Genomic DNA, 21,932 nt, shown 5'->3' on the forward strand with positions numbered 1-21,932 from the left:
TTATACAATTTTTATCCAATTGGCATGCAACTAATGCCAAAATGTTCATAATTCAATGCCCAATCTTGTGATATGCGAAGGTATGCACTCTACCGAGTGCCCATTCTAGTTCTTTATTGTAGCTGCGACATCGTCAGCGGTGAGATTTATTTGCAACGCCTCCCTTTTCCTCAGCGAGCCTCACATAGTGAATTATAGCGACCACTGCGCTCCCATTTAAAACCCGTTGCTTTCCACTCAGCGCGGCTCTGTGAACTTGTTCTCCGTCCTTCAATAAATATGAAATTCTGCCCCGTACATTTCTTTGGCCTCTTGGCCTCCCGCACTTTTGAATCCCGCCGAAACTAATGCTTTTAATTCATGATTCATTTTGAAAGTTTGCCCAAGAGGTTTTCCCCCTCCTCTGTGGCGGTGTTGTTGTTGAAGTCGTGGAGAAAGAGTCGTTATAGACGGAGAGACGGCACCACGCAAAACATTGTCTTTTGTTTTCCGAGTTACGACAGATCCGCCAGTAAAAAGCTGCAGAAAATATTTAAAAAGCGAGGGGGTGGGAGGGAGTTGCAGTTTCTAATCAAGCGCTGTGGAAAATACCACTCTCAAACAATAACCATGGATTCTCCCTCATTTGTTCTGGTGGATTGCCGGCCAACGTCACTCAGTACAGAGACCTTCTGTGTTTTTCCACTCCCAAATCTTCTCGCTAACTTGATTTTCATACTTTCTCTCTTCGGCGTTTCCGTAAAAAATGTTTTTCCGGGGACAGTTTTCAAATATCTCTCTCGCTCTCTCTCTCTCTCTCTCTGAGGGTCACACATGCTGGCAGATATTGTCCAGGGAGCTCGTATGTAAATAAAAGTCGTACATTTGGCCCGAGCGAGCTGCCCCCCCCCCCCCCCCCCCGGCCTGGCAGCGTTTCTAATGGCATTATCCGATAATAGAGTTTTTGGCTGGCTCATGGATGTGTAGACGTCTTTCTACTCGTACATATTGAACACAAACGTCTAGTTTAAACTCACAACTCACACTGGATAGGGACTGTCTCTCTCTCTCCATCGTCCTCTTCTGTCTCTATTTGTCTCTGTTTCTATTCTTTCATTTACCCCTCCTGTTATCTTCAAATTTACATTACATTACATTACATGTCATTTAGCAGACGCTTTTATCCAAAGCGACTTACAATCAACCTTTCAACCTAAGAATACAGGAAGTAACATTTCAACACATAGTCGTAACTACAAAAAGTACCATAAGTAGTGCTATCTATGCCACTGAAGTGCTAATCTGTGTTTTTTTCCAGATATTGACGGAAAAAAGGTGTCTCGTCGGAAGATGAGATGTAGAGACTTGATGCTGGTGTGATGTCGGGAGAGGGGAGCCACCACTGAGAGAGCAGGACAGCAAACAAACAGTCTGAAAGTGATGATTAGAGTGTCGAGTAGTCATAGTCATTGGCTGTTGCAGCTGTTGCAGAAAGCGGAACGGTGTGATACGGTGACCCCCGGACGGATGAGCGGGCCCGATCCGCTTCCGCACGGAACCAGCCAGTTTTGAACCAGTGTTTTGAGTGCGGCGGGCAGACACCGCGGAGTGGAGGAGTGGAGTGAGAGTGCGGTGGGTGAAGAAGGAGGCCTAAGACCAGTCGAGCTGCTGCTGCATGGATGAGCTGCAGGGAGTCGGATAGCCTTAAGTTGCAGGACCAGCCAGGAGGGTTGCAGTGATCAGAACCTGAAGAACCTGGCAGATCAGAATCCGAAGCTCACCTGGAAGGGGCAGTATCAGATGTTGTGCAGCATGTACCACCAGGAGCAGTGCCAGCGTCAGCGATGTTCGCAGCAGGAGAGTTGGCTGTCGGTTGAGTGTCCGAGGTTCCTGGCAGTCAGGTGGGCCACACAGTGGGTGGGTTGATACAGCTGTTGTGGGTGATAGTTGGAGCCTTCTCGAAGGGAAGGAGCCCAGTAGCTCCAGGGTCAGGTGGTGAGCAGAGGAGGTGAGAGATGAGTGCCACCAGAGGTGAGCTGAGAGGCAGAGAGTTAGAGAGGAAAGATTCGTGCAGAAGGACGGTGAGCAGCAGAAGCTCAGTTGGGTACAGCAGTTAACGAATGTCAGAGAGGAGAGCCGAGGAGAGCAGATGAGAGAGAGGAGGGACAGAGAAGAGAGGAGACCCAGGGGACTGAGGGGAACTGGACAGGAGAGAAGGATGACATCTCTCTCTCAGACTACCAGAAATCTCGGAGTAGGCCTTAGGAAAAGAGGCGAGTGCAGTGAGTGAATCTAGAGAGAAGTCTGGAAGGATCCCAGGTCACTAAAGAGAAAGTCAGAGAAGGATAAGGACAAGAAAGGAGGAGGCTGCTCTCACTGTGAAAGGAGAGGAGGAGAGGCAGTGGAGGGAGTCTAGAGAGCAGGCCCGGAAGCGAAGCTGCACTGGTGGTGAGGTTGAACCGTGAGTGGAGGGGGGACTTGGCATGGAGATGCTCAGTCAAGGGGCTGGTAGGAGGAAGAGGAGGACACTTGGCTCAGAAGGGAGAACTTCAGAACAGGAGAGAGTTTCTGTGAAGAGAGGTTGACTCGGGTTCTGAGCTTTCGAGTTCAGAGAGAGGGTTGACCTGTTTCTTCAGAGAGCTTGAAGAAACAGCAGAGTCAGAGGGAAAGAGCAAGGTGGGGGAGTCAGGGGGAGTCAGGAGCATGGGGAATGGAGGTCAGAGACGATTGGGGTCAAGGGAGGTAGGGGGGGAGAAGGGGAAAGGGGGAAGGGGGAAGAAGAAGTTGGTGGGGGGGGGAGAGAAGAGGAAAGGAAGAAGGAAGGAAATTTGTAGGTGAGGAGCGAGTAGAGCAGGAGTTGTAAAAAACAAAAAGATGGAAGTAAAGGGAAGTGAAGTCATCTGGGGAGGAAAAGGAAGAGGAAGGGAGGGGGGAGAGGGGAGGGGGGGAGAGAAGAAGAGGAGAAGAAGAGAGTTTGGAAAAAGAGAAGAAGGTTGAGTGAGAGGAAGAGAAATTGTTGAAGAGAGAGGAGCTGCAGAGAGCAGATCCGAAGGATTCAGAGAGAGTATTCTTCCGGATTCGGCCTTGCCGAAGAAATCCGCTTTAGATTTCCAGGCTTGCGCCTTTCCGCGAGGACGAAGGTCACAAGCGAGTCCGAAGCAGAAGGAGGAGCTGAAGATCGGGACAGAAGAGGAGAGCCGAGGGTTAGAGAGGCAAGAGAGACAGAGGAGACAGAGAGCAGAGAGAGGGGCAGAGGGAGAGGAGAGCAGGCAGAGGCAGGAGAGGAGAGTAAGAGGTGCTTGAGTGTGAGGAAGCGAAGGAGGAGAGAGAGAGTGGTCAGAGAGTAGGAGAGAGCGGTGGTAGAGGTAGAGAGAGTACGAGAGAGGGTGGGAGATCAGTACCAGAGAGAGTGAGATGAAGGAGTGGTGAGGAGGTAGGAGGAGGAGCAGGTAGGTTAGAAGTTGAGGAGTTTCTGTAGAAATGTAGTCAAGGAAGTAGTCGGCTTTTAGAGTAGGCGGGGGAGGGAGGAGGGAGATTGATGAAGAGGTTAAAGGCTGGAGTCAAGAGATCTCCCGGTGGAAAGGGGGGCGGTTCCAGCAACAAGGGAGGGAAACAAGGTTCCCAGCAAATAATGCACAGGGGGGAAAGGAGAAGCTCAAAAAGAAGTGGCCCAAAAGAACCGGGGGCATGAGGAAACAAAATGTGAAAGATGAAGAGTGGAGACAGGTAGGGACAGAAACACCATGTGGGTGAGAGAGAGTAAATTTGCTGGAGAGTACCCGTGTGTGGGGTGGTGGTGTGTGGAGCTGTAGGGCAGACAGAGCCGAGTGTGGGTGAGTACAAGCTGTTGTGAGAGGAAGGAGAAGTCGGCAGAGGAGTTGACAGTTGGCAAGCAAGTCTCCACAGCCAGGAAGTCGTGGGAGCTCCATAGGAGCATGCTGAGAGACAGTTCCAGAGGATCCAGGGTGAAGGTGTGAGCTGGTGAGAACTCCCAGTTCCAATTGAGGAGGTATGAGTAGAACGGTATAGAGTAGATAAGATACGGTCTGGTATGGACACGGAGGTGATCACGCTGTATGGACTAGACACATAAAAACACCAAGGGAAAAGACACAAGACAGTAAAAATGCAAAATACCACCCGCTGCTGGAGACTGTAAGTAAAGACTCCAGACCATTCGCCACGCTTCACCCGGCCAAATACACGCAGCCGCTCCACTGTGGAACTGGGCCCACACAAGTTATTGCCAAAACTAGTCCCAAAAACACAACAGACCTCCAATCTGAGGTTAAACAACGGACACACATTAGACCCTCAGTCTGGTGTCGTTAAAGATGCAGCACCTCAGAAACTCGGAACACAGGGCACACAGGAACAACACAACAACTTCTTAGAAACAAGGAAGACTAACAAAGAAGATAAAAAGCTAGTACGTAAAGTCCAGAGTCTGTAGTAGGTAAAAGAAAAAGTCACACAAATCCAAAAAAATGCACTGCTCGGCAATCAGCCCTCACTTCAAAGACGCTCCCGAAGCCATCCACGCACTGACCAAAACACTGACACCAAAAACAATGACTGTAGTCAATGACGCAACACGGAACAACAACAACAACGAGACTCCAAACAAACACAGGACACATAACTACCAAAGGACAGGAGCACAATCAACAACTTCACCAAACACAAAAAAAAACAGTAAAACAAGTCAGATAAACATATTTTAACCAGCTTAAGATAACTTATAGTAGATCCAAGTAGTTAGCAGACAGGTAGAAATAAAATCAAACCACTTGAAAGGTAAACATCAGTTTTTGAAGACACAGCCACAGACTGAACAGACAGACTGTTTTAAAGCAGACCAGCCACACAGACTGACTAAAAGAGACAACAGCTTATCTAATTGACACTACTATCAGCTTCGTGAAACAATAAACACAACTTTACAGACAACACTCTCTGAGAAACCAAGTAGTCACAAGTCAGACTAACACAAGAACAGGACAGCACAAACTGGAAAACTAACAGTTAAAACAGTAGATAACACTAATCTGAAGTAGATAAACCAGCCCGCGGCTTTTAGTAGCAGGATCCCTCAAGAAGATGCTCCTGATACTTAAAGTCAGTGACGTAGTCAATCTTTCTAAACTTAACAGCACGAACACAGGACACAACTCTTTGGTTTTTACAGAAGTAAAGACAGGCAGCCAAAACCAGGACAACATTCAACAAATAAACTAGTTCAAACAGACACAACTACCAACAATGAAATGTAAAACACTGAAGAAAATACACACAGGACAGATTTAAAACAAACTAAAACATAACACTAAAGCAGCCAGATAAACAATAGTACCAGCTAGCAGGCCACAAATGACACTCAATAGAAGCAGGGTTAGTCAGTGAAGATCAATCAGTGAAGGAACGCCCCCACACCTCCTTTTAAACACACCAGAGATCTTTTTACAGACACCTCTTGGAGCCTTCTGGTATTCAAATGACACTACTAACAACAAATACAACACACGCCGTGAATAAAGTGAGTTTCATCCAAACAGGAACAGGACAATCAAGTCACTAAATGAACAACAAAATCAGGTACAACTTTAAAATTAGCAGACTAACAATCTAGCAGCTTAAGACACTCCGCCAGACAGGTTGACAGTACCACTATTACTTTTTTCAGAAGAGATCTCTTGTGGTCTCCAAAGTGACGTCTCATGCACAGGCCAGAATGCACAATGTGGACTTGGCCCCGGGAGATCTTTTTAACAGACTTTTAGGTCCAGAAAGATACACCGCTACACAACCAGCAGAACAAATGACACAGAAACTGTACCTAAAGGACGACGTCAGAAGTCAGGTGAAGAGCAGGGTCCAAAAACACACTAACACAACAACAGGAAACATTTACTAACATCTTTTACCCTTTTTGACCACAGCAGTTAAAACCTCCAGAAAGTGATTTGAATTTATATTGTTTCCCAAGGTACTCTATGTCAGGTACTCTATGTTTGTTTGTTGACTACCTAAATAGCCCTTTAAATAAATCAAAAAGTTGATATTTCTTTTGTTTTACACAGTGAAAAACCGCCTGGGGTCAAATTGACCCCAAAGAACACCGATGCGTACAAGTTGTGTTCAGGACATTGAAAACATATCATCATGTGAATTTTATGTTTTCCCAGTTGTCCCCAATAAATTAGGAACAGTCATGAAATATGAAGCAAAACAAATTATGTCAATCATTTTTTTAGAGAAGTCAAACATTGAATGGGATCAAATTGACCCCAAAGGTAACAGGAGGGTTAAGGACGTTATTCTAAACTTTCCTCACCTTCAACAAATTCCATGAAGACCAAAGCCAGTGATGTCTTAGTCCAGCTCTGAATATTGTTATAAGTTTCAAGCCTGTGGCTCCAAGTCCATCTGATAACATAAATGCGTCACTCATACAAATTGTAATAAAATTAAAAAAAGGGTAATTTCTTTCGAAAAAGGACATTTATTTTTAGCAAATGTTTCTCAAACAGGAGGAACTTGCTGTGGACTTCAGCTGCGTTTGAATACACCTTTACAGTTTAGCATTGTTTTGGGCATTTTCATGGGATTTGTGGACACCAATACAACATTTTAAAAAGAATATCACCAATTTTAATAATCTTTTTCGCTTTTAACAATGTCTACCCTTGCATGTTTTCCAGACTCGTTCTCCCTGGCTGGAGCTCCTCTGGGGATCTGGAGGAGGATGGAGCGAGGAGGGGAGAGTCCCATCACCCAGGACAGTCCTGAGAGGAGGGGGGGCAGCCCGGACCTCGGCGTCCTCGCGCCGCCGGGGAAGAAAGGCCGCCTGGAGCTCAACGGGAGCCCCACCGGGCCCCGGATACATCACAACGGGGCCCCTCTAAGGCCCCTCGGAGGTGAGCAACATGTTCAGAAAGAGAGGCTTTGTTTCCATCACGTTTTCTACATGGTGTTCCATCATTTGAAGGTTTTGGCTGTCACCTCGTTGCACCCTCTTCTTCTGCAGAGTTCTCAGGGCTCCTAAGGATGCACACATCCTACTATTTTAGTCCTGAAAGCGATTCCTGGGCTTTGGGCTGATGTTGAGTATCGATCAGCAGCGTCTAATCAATAGGCTGTTTGAGTCCCTGTGAAGGAGAGACTGGGATCACTTCTTTAATTTGTCAAGCAACATCGGGCTTGGCTTAAACATCGCTTTCTTTACTTAATGTAACAAATAAATACAACATGTAAAAGTACGTCATTGTAATTTATTAAAAATAATGGCCTATTGCCAATTCAATTTGATATCTGTATTGGTCTCTACGACAAACTGGACATCTACCGCCAACGATTCTTCATATTCACTTTTGCAGATTCTCTGGAAACTTTGTCAAAATGTGAGCAAATTATGGATTTCAACTTGTTTCATAAAAAGTTAATCGATACTTTCTCCATAAATGTGGCGTACGACAGAAATATCTAAGAAATCAAATGAACAATCTTGTACCCTTGGCAACAAGATTGCACATGACAGCATTTTCGTTTCACTCTGAGGTTTTCTTTGAGCAACAAACCCAGAGACTGTTCCACGTCCTGCAGCCGCGAGCGCCGTTTGGCTCGTGGCAGCGCCGCCGGGAGAACCCGAGCTGTTACTGCACGGTTAATCTATAAACCTGGGGGGACCTGTATAATACCGGCCCACCAAATAAAGCAGATTGCTCCATATAAACAAGATTTATTCAACTCACTCTGGTTTATCGATTCCTGCTGTGTGTGTGTGTGTGTGTGTGTGTGTGTGCGCGCGCACACTTAACCCCTCTATCTGGGTGTATGTTTAAAGACACGTCTTGACATTTTCCTTTTAATTTACCGTACATTTTCTACACGGTTTGACGGAATCATAGATATCTTCTGATCTTGTTCTGACTGGAACGTTCAACCAAGGATGCGCTGATCTGCACCGTCACGTCAAACGGAAACATTCTCAACATGTGCGTCATGTTGATATGATTTCGACCCTAAAAAATCGTTCTTGAATGTTTCTGCAAAACTCCAGGATCCTTTCTGGAATAAGAACCATACATTTCTGTGAGTCATGAACTGTGAGCACGTTGTGACCTGGCGACGACGGACTCCACCGCAGTAAAAGAAGTTCCCAAATCAACGTGGAGCTCAGATTTGACCACAGTACGATGAGGAGGAGAAGAAGCAGTAATGTGTCGACGTGAGAGAACGAATGTTTAACCCTTGTGTTGCCTTCGGGTCAATTTGACCCGATTCAATGTTTCACCCTCCTGTTACCTTTATATTTACTAACTTGTACCTGTACTAGTCAATGACAATAAACCGACCATACCATATGACCCCAGCTATTAAAATCTCCAGAAAATTCAAGTTTAAGTGTGAGGTACTTTATGTTTGTTTGTTGAAAGAACACCGACATTAACATTGAATCGGGTCAAATTGACGTTAAAATGCGAAAAAGAAAACACTTCTGGGTGAGAAAAGTTGAAGGGGGAAGGGGTTTCCTGCGCTCAGCGGATGGTTGGTCTGTAATAATGACGGGTTGTCTTTGAAGACAGGAAACATGATGTGTCTCCTCCAAACCACACTTCTGCCACGAGAAGGGGGCCACACACACACACACACACACACAATATCCCCGTTCATTCACCCCCATACATATTAGAGGGATTAGAGGTTTTGAGGCAACGTCACATCATCCAAACCAGATCACACAGTCAGCGGGCAAATCACAGGACACTGGATATAAGAGAAGACAGACTGAGGTGGAGAGGGAGGGTCGAGCGAGATAGGGCTGGAGGGGGGGGGGGGGGGAGAGCACTGGTCGGAGGGAGCTGCTCTGTGTTGACAGTTATATTTCCCTGTTGGGGGAAATTCACTTACTTGAATTGGCACAGTGTTCCAGTGTGTAATTCACTCCATGAGAGCCTGGAGGACTGGGAGCAGAGTGATTAATGAGGAGGAAATAGAAATATAGGAATTGACTGATTAAAACAACGGGTGGGATGGATCGGGGGTGAGAAGGGGGGCGGCGATGCTGCATTCACCTCCATGAAGGAGTGTGTGTGTGTGTGCTTGGTACTGTGTGGTATCCGAGCGGTCACACACATTGCCGTGCCCTGCATTATTAGTGCTGGGACGCTGCCTATTGCTCTCACTCCATCATTTCTTCAGAGAGCTTTTAATTAATTAGGTGACAGGTGGCCCGAAACCAAGAGCCTTTTAGGAAAAAGGTGCATATTGGAGGGGAAGGATTGATATTGGTACGGGGAGCCAAAAGGACAAGGATGCTGGGAATCGGCTACTTAATGTGGTTGAAATACTGAGCAGGACGAGATGGGGCTGGTCTGCATTGGTAAATGTTCAGCGTCTCTATTTGGTTTCGGGATGTAGAGCTAATGGGGTTGCTAAAAAATACATGGTCGAGAATTCAAGTGAAATGACATCATCCAGGCATAATTGAGCTAAACCAACCAAAAATATCGAACTATCATTCGTAGATATCATGCTAAATGATTTTTGGGTGTTATACACATATTCTTGAAACTTAATTTCCTCTTTTTTTTCTCCTTTTCTTTTTACTGAAACGTCAGAGTATACGTTTATTTATTTGTCACATTAACCGGGACGTATCTTAAAGTTTGCATATTTCAATAAGTTGTCACCTTCTCTGACGGAGAGTCGTCATTGAGTAAATGTTTAAATACACTAAAACAATCTACAGTTTACTGCAGTGCAGGGTTAAGGAGGTCGGATTGAGCCGTGTGTGTGTGTGTGTGTGTGTGTGTTTGTGTGTGTGTGTGTGTGCGTGTGCAAGAACTTCATGCAAATTGTCTTCTGGAGAATCTGGTTTGGTTTTCACCGGGCCTGAACTTGCGTCTTTGAGGAGGACCTCGCAGTCTGACGTGGACGCGTGTTCCTCTGCACGAACATTGATCGACCGCAACAGCGCTGCACGACTTCTTGCTTTAAATGGCGGTGAAAGTATTTTGACCTGTTATTAACACATAATGAAAAGAACCGTTGGTGTCAGAGCAGGTCTTTTGTGTCATGTTTTGCATATCTGTTCGGGGGCCTTTATCTCGACCGCCTCTCTAATCGGCCGTCGGATCGAATGCCTCGAAATGTCCGGCAGACGGTGAACGGCACTGTTTAAAGTCGAAGCGTGTAATTATCTTTCCATCCCTGGTTGGTCGGAGCGCATTGAGAACTTCAGGTGTTGCATTATTCAACAGTGTGCAACCGAAAAGGAGGAAGCGATTACAAGCTTGATCCACGCGTTGGCTGTCTGAGCAGGATGAGCCGTGTTGTGATCACACGCAATAAAAGCCAGACAACATTGAAAGAATCTTCTTTTTTTTCCCCCTCCCGCTTTTGTTTGTCTCCTCCCTCGCAGGTCTCATGATTCCAGTCTTCTGTGTGGTGGAGCAGTCGGATGGAGGGATTCAGACGGACGGGTGCGACGGAAGAGAGGAGCATGCCGAGTTTGTGCTGGTCAGGAAGGATATCCTCTTCTCCCAGCTGGTGGAGACGGCTCTGCTGGCCCTCGGTTACTCCCACAGCTCGGCGGCCCAAGCCCACGGTCAGTTACACAGAGAGAGAGAGAGAGAGAGAGAGAAAGTGAGAGAGTTTGATTTCGAAGTTTTTTACCCGCGATAGGATTCGTGTCCCTAAACCCTAGCGGGCGATGGATCATAGTCTATAATAATGAGTCGCATTGACATCAGGATTATTTATCCAAATCTGTCGCCGCGTCCCTCTAAGAACCGTTGGGGATATAAATTTTTGGGGAAATTGTGCAATGTGCCACATTAATTAAGGCACAATCTCTGTACATTAAATGTAAAGCTATAGGCAGCATCCGGTTAGCTTAGTTTAGCATAAAGACTGGGAACGACACTTAATCCAGGGCTCTCAAGTGTCACGCATTGAGAGTGACGCTCACGCATTTCAGTCTTTAGTCACTCACTTCCGCCACACATCGTATTTCTCACGCTGAAAAAAACCCTCGAGGCTATACCATGACCTGCACCGTGGAGGAGTCAGGCAATGATCCACCAGGACTAATTCTCCTGGATTGGATTAAATCCTGATCAGATCCCAAAAACGGGTATTTCAAAGCAAATCTGATCCTGAAGATTCAGATTCGGATTTGGTAATCCAATCCTGCCTTTTATCCGGATTAAACACTGCTGTTGAGTATTTCAAAACTTTGGTGGGAAATCTGGATCAGTTTGATCCTAAAAATCAGGATTATCCTGATCCCACCTCAGAGGTGGATTTGAGGGAGATTACATGAAAAGGTTGGACCAGCCGAAGTGTAACTGCTTCCAAAGTTCATTGTTTGATACACATATAGCTAGACTGCTGTTTGATCACTGTTTATTTTCTTTGCACGTTCCTTTCTTTTTCAGAAAACACAGTGAAAAATTGAAGTAAAAAAAAATACAACGTATTCGTTGAAAATCAGTCAAATGTATTTATTAACATGCATTCAGCACACACACTTAATGTTCATAGCCAAAGCTTAAACGGTTATGGCATTTGGAGCAGCTCTGTGTTAACTGGCTGTCTTCTCTTTCCACAAACATCTATAAAGAAAACGCATATTAAGGTTTTATCTCTTTTGTTGACAAGTGTTTCCTAAAAATGCAACTTAATTGAGTTTATTTTGTGTAGCCCATTATCACAAATTACACATTTGCCTCAGAGGGCTTTACAAACTGCACACATAGACATCCCTGTCCGAGGACCTCACATCGGAGATATGTACAACACATTTTAAAATCTACACCCAATGCATTGCGAGTAAATGCATTAAAAAGTGGAGCGCGACGTACAGACGCTAGCCTCTTTACTAGCGTGTTAGCTCCTTAACACAGAAGTCAATGGAGCAGCGTTAGCTCGCGTTAGCGCGAACTCGGCTTTATTTGACTTCGCCGAGCTATTCTTTCAACTTTGTGCGGATTTACGTAATTTGTTAACTCAGTACAGTGATTGCCTTTCATCTCGTTTTAGGACGCATCAACACTGACCAATATTATACTTAGATTTAGAGACAACAGTAGTGCCAGCTTCTCCTTTTTTCCGTAAAATGTTCGCTCCGTTTCCGGTTTCCTGTGTGTGATCCAGGGGGCGGGGCCGGATTTGGAAATCCCAATCTGCCGGTATCAGGATCACTCTGATCCAATCCCGCAAAGTTTTGAAATACCGGGATGGATCAGGTTGATCCGTGGCTGAGGAAAGGGGGATTTGGTTATCCGGATCATTCTGATCTGGATTACAAGTTTTGAAATACCGGCCCCTGGAGTTCAGCCAATCCAAAAAAAGAAATGGGCTACACAATAGCCAATCCGAAAAAAACGTATATGTTGTATCTGGGTAAGATTTAATCCAGCAACCAATGAAAATAAAGCATCCTGGAATTGCGCGCGACTGATATCCGAAAGTTGTATTGCCTGTCTTCAAAACTTGAGAGCCCTGCTTAATCTAATGTGCATTAATTAACGCGCTTTGTTTCACACGTCAGAAAGCTGCTGCTTGTTATAAACGGAGCTACAATTTGCTAATGTGAGCATTTAGATGAGCTGCTAGGCAGAGTTTCCCTCTGCTGCTAGTCTTTGTGCTAAGCTAAACTAGCCGGCTGCAGCTTCATATTTATGACCTCATGTCGATGTTCTCATTTAACTCTCAGTAACTTTTCCACTCAGTGTGTTCTCGCGCACTCTTCTTGTGTTGCAGGAACGATTACGTCTGGAGTTTGTTTTCGGTGCTCGATCAGTTATTTTGTCGTTAATAAAACACAAACATTGGGCGAAGAAGCAGCTCATAAAAGCAGATGAAATATTTTCTTTTCCTTGGGGGGGAGTACTCTTCAAATGTTTTGTCTACTTGGGAGTCAATAAAAAACAAAAGACACTTACATGGTTACAACAACAATGCAACCGTCACACACAGTTAAAAAGAACATCAAGGAGTCGCAGCATTTATATCCATTGTGGTCCTTGGGAGAAAAAAACATCAACATACAGACACATTGAGCAATATTGTGACAACAGGCGAAGGAAAGCAATTCCTTTTGTACTAAAACTCGTCCGTCTTCACCGAGTTCCACGCTCTCTAAAGCCAGTGTTTCACTTTTACCTCGACGTGCCGGTGTTTGTAGCCTGTTTAATCCGGTCGGGAAGATAATCCACAATCGTGGGCGTCCGAGTATCTGACAGAACTTCTTTCCCAGCGGCGTTTTGCTTGTCGGCCTCCTGCGACCGGCAGGGAGAAGTTTAATCAGGGGCCATGTGCAAAAATTTAGAAGAAAGAAAACCGAGAACTTAAAAAACATTTTCAGCTCGGAAGAGAAATCTAGAATAACTGTGTTTTTATAAACCTGTTTCTGGACTATAATTTAAACGGATAACTATCTGAGGTCAAGCTGCCTCCCTTTGTTAGTATGAAGAGCATCAGGACCATTATTAATAGCCATGATTTTCCAACCTTCTAGTGTCTCTCACTGTGTAAACTATGGTGCCACTGACTCAGAATTAAATACCGTGCAGCTTTGGGGTCAAGACGAGAATGATCCTTGAGAGGAGACGCTGCCTCTAATCAGCGGCCCGAGAAGAAAAACTGGATGTGAGGTCGTCTATTTAGAGCAGACACTGTAACGTTACGCTCAGCAATAAGCACAAGAATGTTTCCAAAACACAACTAAGACACAGACAGCCTGTAAAACTCATTAAAGGCACAACAAAGAGCTGGACAGGAATGTCTCCGCGAGACAGAAATACAGCGTGTGTGTGTGTGTGTGTGTGTGTGTGTGTGTACGGTATGTGTGAGAATCGTTATAAAGCAGTAAAAGAAATAGTACTTTTCTCAAGTATGTGGAAAATGCCATCTGGGGAAGTTGCCTCACACCGGTATCTAAAAGTGGCAACAACAAATCAACAGTGAGGCAAGCGCTATCGCAATAGACTGCGAATGGTGGGAGATCCCCATCTGTTTGACATCTCGCTCCTGTGTGTGTGTGTGTGTGTGTGTGTGTGTCACCTTCGTTCGGATGAAGCCTTTAGAGCCACCAGAGTGCAGATGCGTTCTAATGTGTCGGTGTGTTCTCCCCTTCTCGTAAACGCAGCGCTGCAGGTAATCCCTTTACTGCCTGAGGGCAAACAGCTCTTATCAGGCCTGCAGCCCACCTGAACCAGGCCGTGTACTCTCGACCTTAGTTAGGGATTGGAGATCTGGAAGACTTCAGTTACTCAGATTAATTAAATATACTTATCCCCACTGCACGATATGTCAGTCCTGCACCTCTATGGAAACGGCACAACCGTGGCTAGAAGCAAAGATAACTTAAACATGTCTTTTATGCAGAATATCATGGTTACGATGCCATAAATCATAAAAAAATAGAAGTTGCGTTTCTTTGAAACGGTATATATCAACATTGTTCCAAGTGCCCCAAGTCGAAATTTCACAAATGTCTTTGTCACGTGACTGTTGGTCTCAGACGAGTCAATCACGGCTTCCTAGCTGTGCTGAGAAACACATCATTTAACATTTTTTTACAGAATCTGGTCCCTTCAAATGGTTTATTCGACGTGAGAGTTTAAATATGTCATTAATAATATATTTTTTTGAATGAAATACAATTTCTGAAAAACAGTTTCTGGGTTTCTTTCTGACTGCAGCGTTTGTCACAGGCGATGTGTTCACTGACTGTGGGAAAGATCAACATCTGACAACTATGGCTTTGATAAATTGTTGATAGACAATATGCTTTTCTATCCCGCCGGTTTTGGGGATTCAGAAGGTTAGACTCGATCTACTTAATAGACGTATTTTGGATTGTCGAGGCAGAATAGATCTGTTAGTTGACGCAGGCTAGGAAGTTTTGTTGGCTTTGTTTTTAAACAATGGCTGAATAATATACAGACGGCTCTGCACTCACTCTCCGGGGCCGCGAGTATTATTTGAGAAAGTGAACATTAACCAACGGGATCATATTAGCCGACGCCTACACGCTGACTTTTACACACCTGATAAGAGAAACCAAGCGAAACTTGATCTGTGTATGTCAATAACTTCAGTGAAGAAAAAGTTGCTAGTATTGCCACCATTTGCCCAAAAAATAGGAAGGCGGGCTTAACTGAGGAATACATCTACATCCCTCCAGCAGTTAAGCATATTAGGGAAAACAGAAAAAAAAATGTTGCTGCCGTCTATGGCTGAAAGTTTCACGCCCCTTGCACCTCTAACCACACCCACCTGTGATGTCACAGTGCACCGACACGCCCTGGAGTGCACCTGATCTTCAGTGGATGTTAAGTTCCTCTTGATAAAAAGTGTAATTACTTCCCGTCCTTCCTGTGAAACCCATAAACTATGTTCTAGTCCGCTTCTAATGTTGCCGATTTATTTGCGCAAATCTTCAGAATTGCAACCGACAGCCTGTTAAAGCGAGACAAATAAACAACTCACAGATGCGGAGTGATGGCCGCACATTACCTTCCAAATTGTGCAGCGAGTGCGTTAGTTACGGTTTGCAGATGAATGCCATTAGGAGCACGTTTAGCCTCAGTGTGTTTGCCAAGCACCAGGGGAGGTCTCTCTCTCTCTCTCTCTCTCTCTCATCAGTGTGTATTAAAACCGCGAGCCACATTGGTCCCCGTGTCCTCATCAATGCACCATACGGGGGCCTCGGAGGCAAGACCGGACGGGACGTCACAACTCGACCTAAACTCTGAGGGTCGGCTCGAGCGTTGTTCGCCGCGTGCCCCAAAACACTCGTGAGCTTTCGGTCAACCCACGCAAGGATGCAAAAAATAATAATAATTCACAAGCGCCCTTGTGTGGATTATACCGTGTATTAATAAAACAGACGTGCACTTCCTCCCCCAATTCCTCTCAAATGAATAGTTTTTTAAAACAAGCGTTTATGTCAAATGAATAATTTCTGGCTTAAATTATACATTTTTCCCCTTGCGGTTCACGACCAAAATTACACAGCGTTCCAGCTATTTTCTCCCCGTTTGAATTGTGTCCTGCATTCTTGTGTCCCAGCGGTGTATTTAAAGTCCCCACCGAGGACCACGGCCTTTCTTTAATTAGCTTAGCCCAGTAATTAACTGGGAGATATTGTTTATTTCAATTATAAGGCCCTGAAGGCTTTTATAGAACGCATGGGAGCAGACCTGTACTTTACGGCTGCAGCCAATGAACAGTGGTCAGTCAGCAGCATTGTTGCAGTGCCACGTCGAACAGGCCACAAAGGGTCACTGCTGCAGACCATGGCCGCACTTCACTGGACGTCTGAGTCCTAGTTTTGATTCTCGCTGCGTGCCGTCACATTCGACCGAAACAGCAGTCTTATTTAGCCAAGGCACACTTTATTAATTGTTAATACATTTGCAAATTAATAATTGACCATCACTAAGAACGTATTTCGTGTTTCCTGGTTTGGCTGCTGCATGCGTCTCATGCATGAGCTATTTTGTTCTCTTCAATAATTATCAAAATTTGTGTTTTTTTGTGTAGATTTTGCCATCAAACAAACACTGGGCGGCTGTAGCTCAGTGGGGTAAGGGGGTCGTCCTGCAACCCCAAGGTTGTCGGTTCGATCCCCGCTCTCCCCATTAGTTGCAAGTCGAAGTGTCCTTGAGCAAGGCACTGAACCCCCAGTTGCTTCCCGGGCGCATCACTGCAGCCCACTGCTCCTTAATAACTAAGGATGGGTTAAATGCAGAGAACACATTTCGTTGCATGTGTACCTGTACTCTGTGCAACGACAACAGATTGAATCCAATCCAAACTCATCGGTTTCATTTCTGAGATTTGAGAGTGCAGCGACTTTGAGGTCACCCAGGGCTGAAAACTCAAGCTGTCCGATGATCATGACGACTTATAAAAGGGCACTCCAGGAATGGAGTAATGGTTCAAATCAATGCTGCAGCGGTCGAGAAGTCCCGCCTTTAATCCCCCAGTAGATCCCAACTTGGCCCCGCCATCTTTAGCCCCACAATAGGTCTCACACCACCAACCAGTGCCCCAAACCTACTTCCACCAAGCCGGGCTGAGCAGTAAGTGCCTGTAACGTACCAGCAAGTGTAACTAGACGTTAAAGCTGAGCCCCTGCAACAGACATGTTTCTTCTCTTTGTTGGTGATGGATGGAACAGAAACACTAACAAAGACGCTGTCGACGAGTTTCATTTTGTCGACTCGTCGTAGTCGTAGTGCAGTGAGACGTTCAAACCGACCAACGGGCTGTGTTCCCAGCCGTTGAGTGTTTTTAGATCATCAATTGGCTTTGATTTTTTATTTGTTTACATTCTGTTGTTTTGTTGTAGTGATGTCTCCGTGTTCCCAACAGGCCACGAGTTCCCTATTTTAGAACAAATATGGCTCGGTTATAAACGTTCCAAAGTCATTCATCAAACGTTAGCCGACGAACATAATTCATGAAGTCTGAACTTGTTAATGTCAATGATTGGGTTTCGGTCCAGATGCTCTGGGGCGTGAGCCGAAAACATTGTTCGCCCTGTGCACAAATGAGCATCTTTAGCAGCTGTTCATCGGAGAGAATCACTCCCTCTTTAAAAATAAAACCCTGAGAAATGGGTCCGATTTTTATATAAAGGGAAGCTCCTCAGGGGTGAGTCCGGTGTACAGGGTTTCCCTCAGCATGTGCCAGGGGTGGAAGCTGGAGCCTGTTTGGAAGAAGCCCTGCATGCGTCTGCAGTGGCCAATAAGACTAATTGCAGCATGGGACAATGGGATGTGTGTGTGTGTGTGTGTGTGTGTGTGTGTGCGCGCGCAGGCCTGCGCGAGTGTCGTTGAGAGGAGTCTGAGACATCAGTGTGCGTTTGTGCGGATGGGCACACTCAGACATGAGCCAAGCCACCAGCCGGCCACATAAAAGCACGTCTCTGGGAGGTGGAATTTTAATGTGGGAATGGGAACAATGATTTCTACTTTTAAATGTGGACAAGAAGCAGAGCCCGTTGAACATCAGAGCAAATAAATAAAATGATGGATCAATTATTAATGCATTTGCCATCACAATGTGAGGTTGTGTGTGTGTGGGTTGTGCGTGCTTGCATGCCAGTGGATACGTGTACATGTCCACCTCACTGTCGTGTGTTCTCTGTGAGTTTGCGTTTGCCTGCTTATTCACGCGTTTGCTTCCACCCAACTTGGCATTCGCGAAATTGTTACGGCTTATTGTCAGATGCTGAAGATGAAAACAGAATATCTTTGTGTGTGCGCTTGTGTGTGTGTGTGTGAGAAAGAGGCAGAGACCGAAAAAACAAAAACAAAGAGAGGACGTGTTTTGTTCTCTGTCATAAAATGGGTATTTTCTTCCATCTCTTTAAAATGCATTTCATTACGTCGTCCGTTAAAAAAACACACAACCAAAGATGTCACACACACACACACCTACACCCCCCCCCCCACACACATGTGAGCTTAAACATGTAATGTCTGAAAAACCACATTTGTATATCCATTACATTTTTTCACATGTGAAATACAGTAATACTCTCCATCTGTGATCAATATGTAAAAGATACTTTTATCACGTAAATATGACGTTGTTTTTATCCGTTACTTTGTAAACACCCTTAAAGAAGGTGCCGTATGAATACAGTTTTACTTCCTCACTCCTTTAAGTTGCGAACTGTTTATAGCCAGAAAATAAGCGTTGCGAACAAAAAACAGAGAAGATGTCCATGGTGTCACGGTGGTCTCAGGTCCCCCGAAGGGTTCCAGTCCGTTCAGCTCATGGTGGATTAAACGATGCTCCCTCTTGTTCGAGCAGATAATTAAGAACACAGCTCGGCCTGATGGGGAATCAAAGATACGACTGAGGTATAAATACAGTTGAAGAGCACACAAATAAGAGAGAGCGAGGGAGATCAGAGGGGGGCAAGAGACGTCTGACAAGGGGGGGAAAAGGAGGGGAAGATATGAAGGGGGGGGGGAGAGAAAGTTAGAGAGAGAGAAAGAAAGAGAGAGAGCGAGAGAGGCTCCTCAGGACCCGTCTGGATCTCATTTAGAGGAGCGTAATGCGATTAGCTTTGTTTAGTTTTCACAGCTCCAGCCAGTCCCCATGAAAAACCTGTGCGTGTGTGTGTGTGTGCCTCTGTGCACGTGTGTGTGTGTGTGTGTGTGCAGCACGTCTTGTGTTTCCTGAGCTTTATTGTGTACTCCCTTATATGATATTTACATGTGACGACACTGCAGCAGTCAAACACCTGCTATTCCTTAAAAAATAACATGATTAGACATTAAAAGCTCTTTTTTTTCTGTCTTGCAATTTTGGATGATTTCTTGGTGGCTGACATGGACTCCAAAAAAAACCTCAAATTTAATTATTATCCCAGCCAAAGAGAGCATTTGGTCCAGAATCTGTTCAGGATATTGTGTCCAACAGTCCCAATGAATGACAATGTAGAGGTCAGTTATTTAGGACTTTGTTTTAGTAAAAAAGAAAGATAAATAAAACACTATTTACAAAAACAAAACAGAAATACTCCGACTAGAATCCAGAGATTATGAATGCAAAAGAATCATGAAAGTGAGATTACGGAAGATTTCTGGCAGGACGTAACCTCAAATGTTGGCTTCAAGGGAGGCAAGATAGATGGATATTTATTCACACATTCATTTACATATTATTTTTGATTTGGACTGTAAAGCTGGGCGATGTGTTGATTTTATGTTCTTAAAAACAAACTGTCAAACGACAATAAGAAATGCTAAGCTTTCACCCAACGTCACATATTAAAGGATAAACTGAAGATGTGTTGTATCCATTGATAGTAATAAACAGTGTTTTGCTGAGGAGACGATGCCTCGACTTGGATTCACGCTTGTTGCCATGTTGATGATTTACCTTTCATGAGCTTGAGTTAAAGTGAAAGATTTTCCGCTCTGCTTGTGTTGCGTAATATCAAAAATAAATGTTCAACCGGGCGAGGCCCTGAAATGAGGAACCTCTCTCTTGTCTCCGTCCAGGCATCATCAAGGTGGGCCGGTGGAACCCGCTGCCCGTCCACTTCCTGACGGACTCACCGGAGGCCACAGTGGCCGACATGCTGATGGAGGTCTACCACATGGTCACGCTGCGCATCCAGCTGCACAGGTACGACCGAGCCTCGGTCGCGCCGTCTTCCCGACGCACCTTACGACCTCGGACAATTCAGAGGACATTTCGGAGTTCCCACGGAGAGAGCAGAAGTCTCTCTGAGTGCGGTTCGACCGAATCAGACGCTCCGGTTCTGCTGACGTCACGGCGGCCGATTGCAGTTCAAGAATTTGCCGTATCTATCAAGTTTTAACGCGGCAACATCGGAACACTGAACAAACCCGGGGGGGGGGGGGGGGGGGATTTATCTATTATCTGTCTCCGTCCGCGCGCCAGGAAACCTCGACGATGCACTGATAAAAACAAGATAAACTCCAGATGACACGTTTATTATTATTGTTGTTGTTGTCGTCGTCTTGGAACATACCAGCCAGGTTTTGCTTAAGCGATTACAGGGCTCTCAAGTTTTGAAGACAGGCAAGCGTGAGATTTCCATCAGCACCCGATACAGCTGACCGTTGCGCGCGCCGGCATCGAGCCGAAAAGAGTTGTTGACGGGGGACGGGGTGCTAGTGACTATTTCTACTCCGAGAAAAGTTGTTGACGGGGGGGGGTGCTAGTGACTATTTTTTTGCTCCATCCCAATGCGCGCAGGACTGCGTCAGAGCTCTGCAGCGGAACAATCGATCGGCGTATTGAGCACCCCTGCATTCAAGCATTAAATAGCCGAGAGGTTTTTTCAGGGTGAGGAATTCGATGTGTGGCGGGAGTGCGTGAGATATGACCGAAATGCGTGAGTCTCACGCTCAATGCGTGAGACTTGAGAGCCCTGCGATTACCCGCGTATCCACGGCGACGGCAGAGCTCTGGCCACACTTTTGCGCTTGCGGTCGAAATAACTAATTTGAGGTTAAAATAAAATGTATAAACGATTGTTGGACTGTACGGGAAGCAACGGGTTTGGGGTGGAGGTTAATACAGCAAGTTTGAGGGCTTAATTCTGGGCTGAGAAGTTTGATATCACTCCCACGTCTGGGTGCTCTTTAGCTTAGCTTAGCACAAAGGCTGCAAACGGGGGGGGGGGGGGGGGGGGGAACGGCTAGCGTAGCTCTTTGTGTTCACCGCCACCTCGAAAGCTCAGCACGGCTAGAAATGTAAGAGTTACAACAACAGTTTGGGTTTTGCAATGTGGTTGACTGTTTTCTTACATTACATTACGTGTCATTTAGCTGACGCTTTTATCCAAAGCGATTTACAATCCTGTTACATTCATACACCGTAGACGCAGCAATTCAGGGTCAAGTGTCTTGCTCAAGGACACATCGATTAGGGCGGGGATTGAACCTCCAACCCCCTGATTGAAAGACGGACCTGCTACCCACTGACCCATTGTCGCCCATTTTCCGGTCTGGAAGAGTTGCCAGGCAACCAGAAGACACTCCAGGAAGTCTCCCGGCCAAACATTATTCATTTTAAATTAATTTGGGATGTAACATTTAGTCTTTACACTTCTGGGGTTGTAGATGTTTTTTATTACATCTGGATAAACTGCTAAACTGTAAAGACCCGTGAGCCGCATCAACCTTCTTATCCAACTCTGCAAGAAATGTCCAAAATGTTCCTTTAACCCTCTCCGTTTGGCGTTTAGTTTTTTTTCTTTCATCTCTCGACTCATCAACCCAAAAGTGTGACCCTGTGTTTTGTTTTGTCTCGTCATAGTTTTTCCAAGCTGGAGGATCTGCCCTGTGAGCAGTGGAACCACGCGACCGTCAGGAACGCTCTCAAAGAGCTGCTGAAGGAGATGAACCAAAGCACTCTGGCTAAAGAGTGCCCTCTGTCACAGG

The 21,932-nt window shown here is 45.4% G+C and overlaps 1 protein-coding gene across 2 annotated transcripts in view; it reads left to right on the forward strand.

Annotated features, from left to right (window-relative positions):
- satb2 (SATB homeobox 2) overlaps positions 1-21,932 on the forward strand; it is a 53,872-nt gene that overhangs the window by 10,880 nt on the left and 21,060 nt on the right. For both annotated transcript variants that reach the window (XM_056431507.1, XM_056431517.1), the window contains exons 2-5: positions 6,681-6,896; positions 10,403-10,588; positions 20,019-20,145; positions 21,808-21,931. In XM_056431507.1, coding sequence (XP_056287482.1) covers positions 6,725-6,896; positions 10,403-10,588; positions 20,019-20,145; positions 21,808-21,931 — 609 coding nt within the window. In that variant the 5' untranslated portion in view covers positions 6,681-6,724. The remainder of the gene's footprint in view (positions 1-6,680; positions 6,897-10,402; positions 10,589-20,018; positions 20,146-21,807; position 21,932) is intronic.

Source organism: Pseudoliparis swirei, chromosome 2, assembly GCF_029220125.1.
Source record: "Pseudoliparis swirei isolate HS2019 ecotype Mariana Trench chromosome 2, NWPU_hadal_v1, whole genome shotgun sequence".
Taxonomy (NCBI): domain Eukaryota; kingdom Metazoa; phylum Chordata; class Actinopteri; order Perciformes; family Liparidae; genus Pseudoliparis; species Pseudoliparis swirei.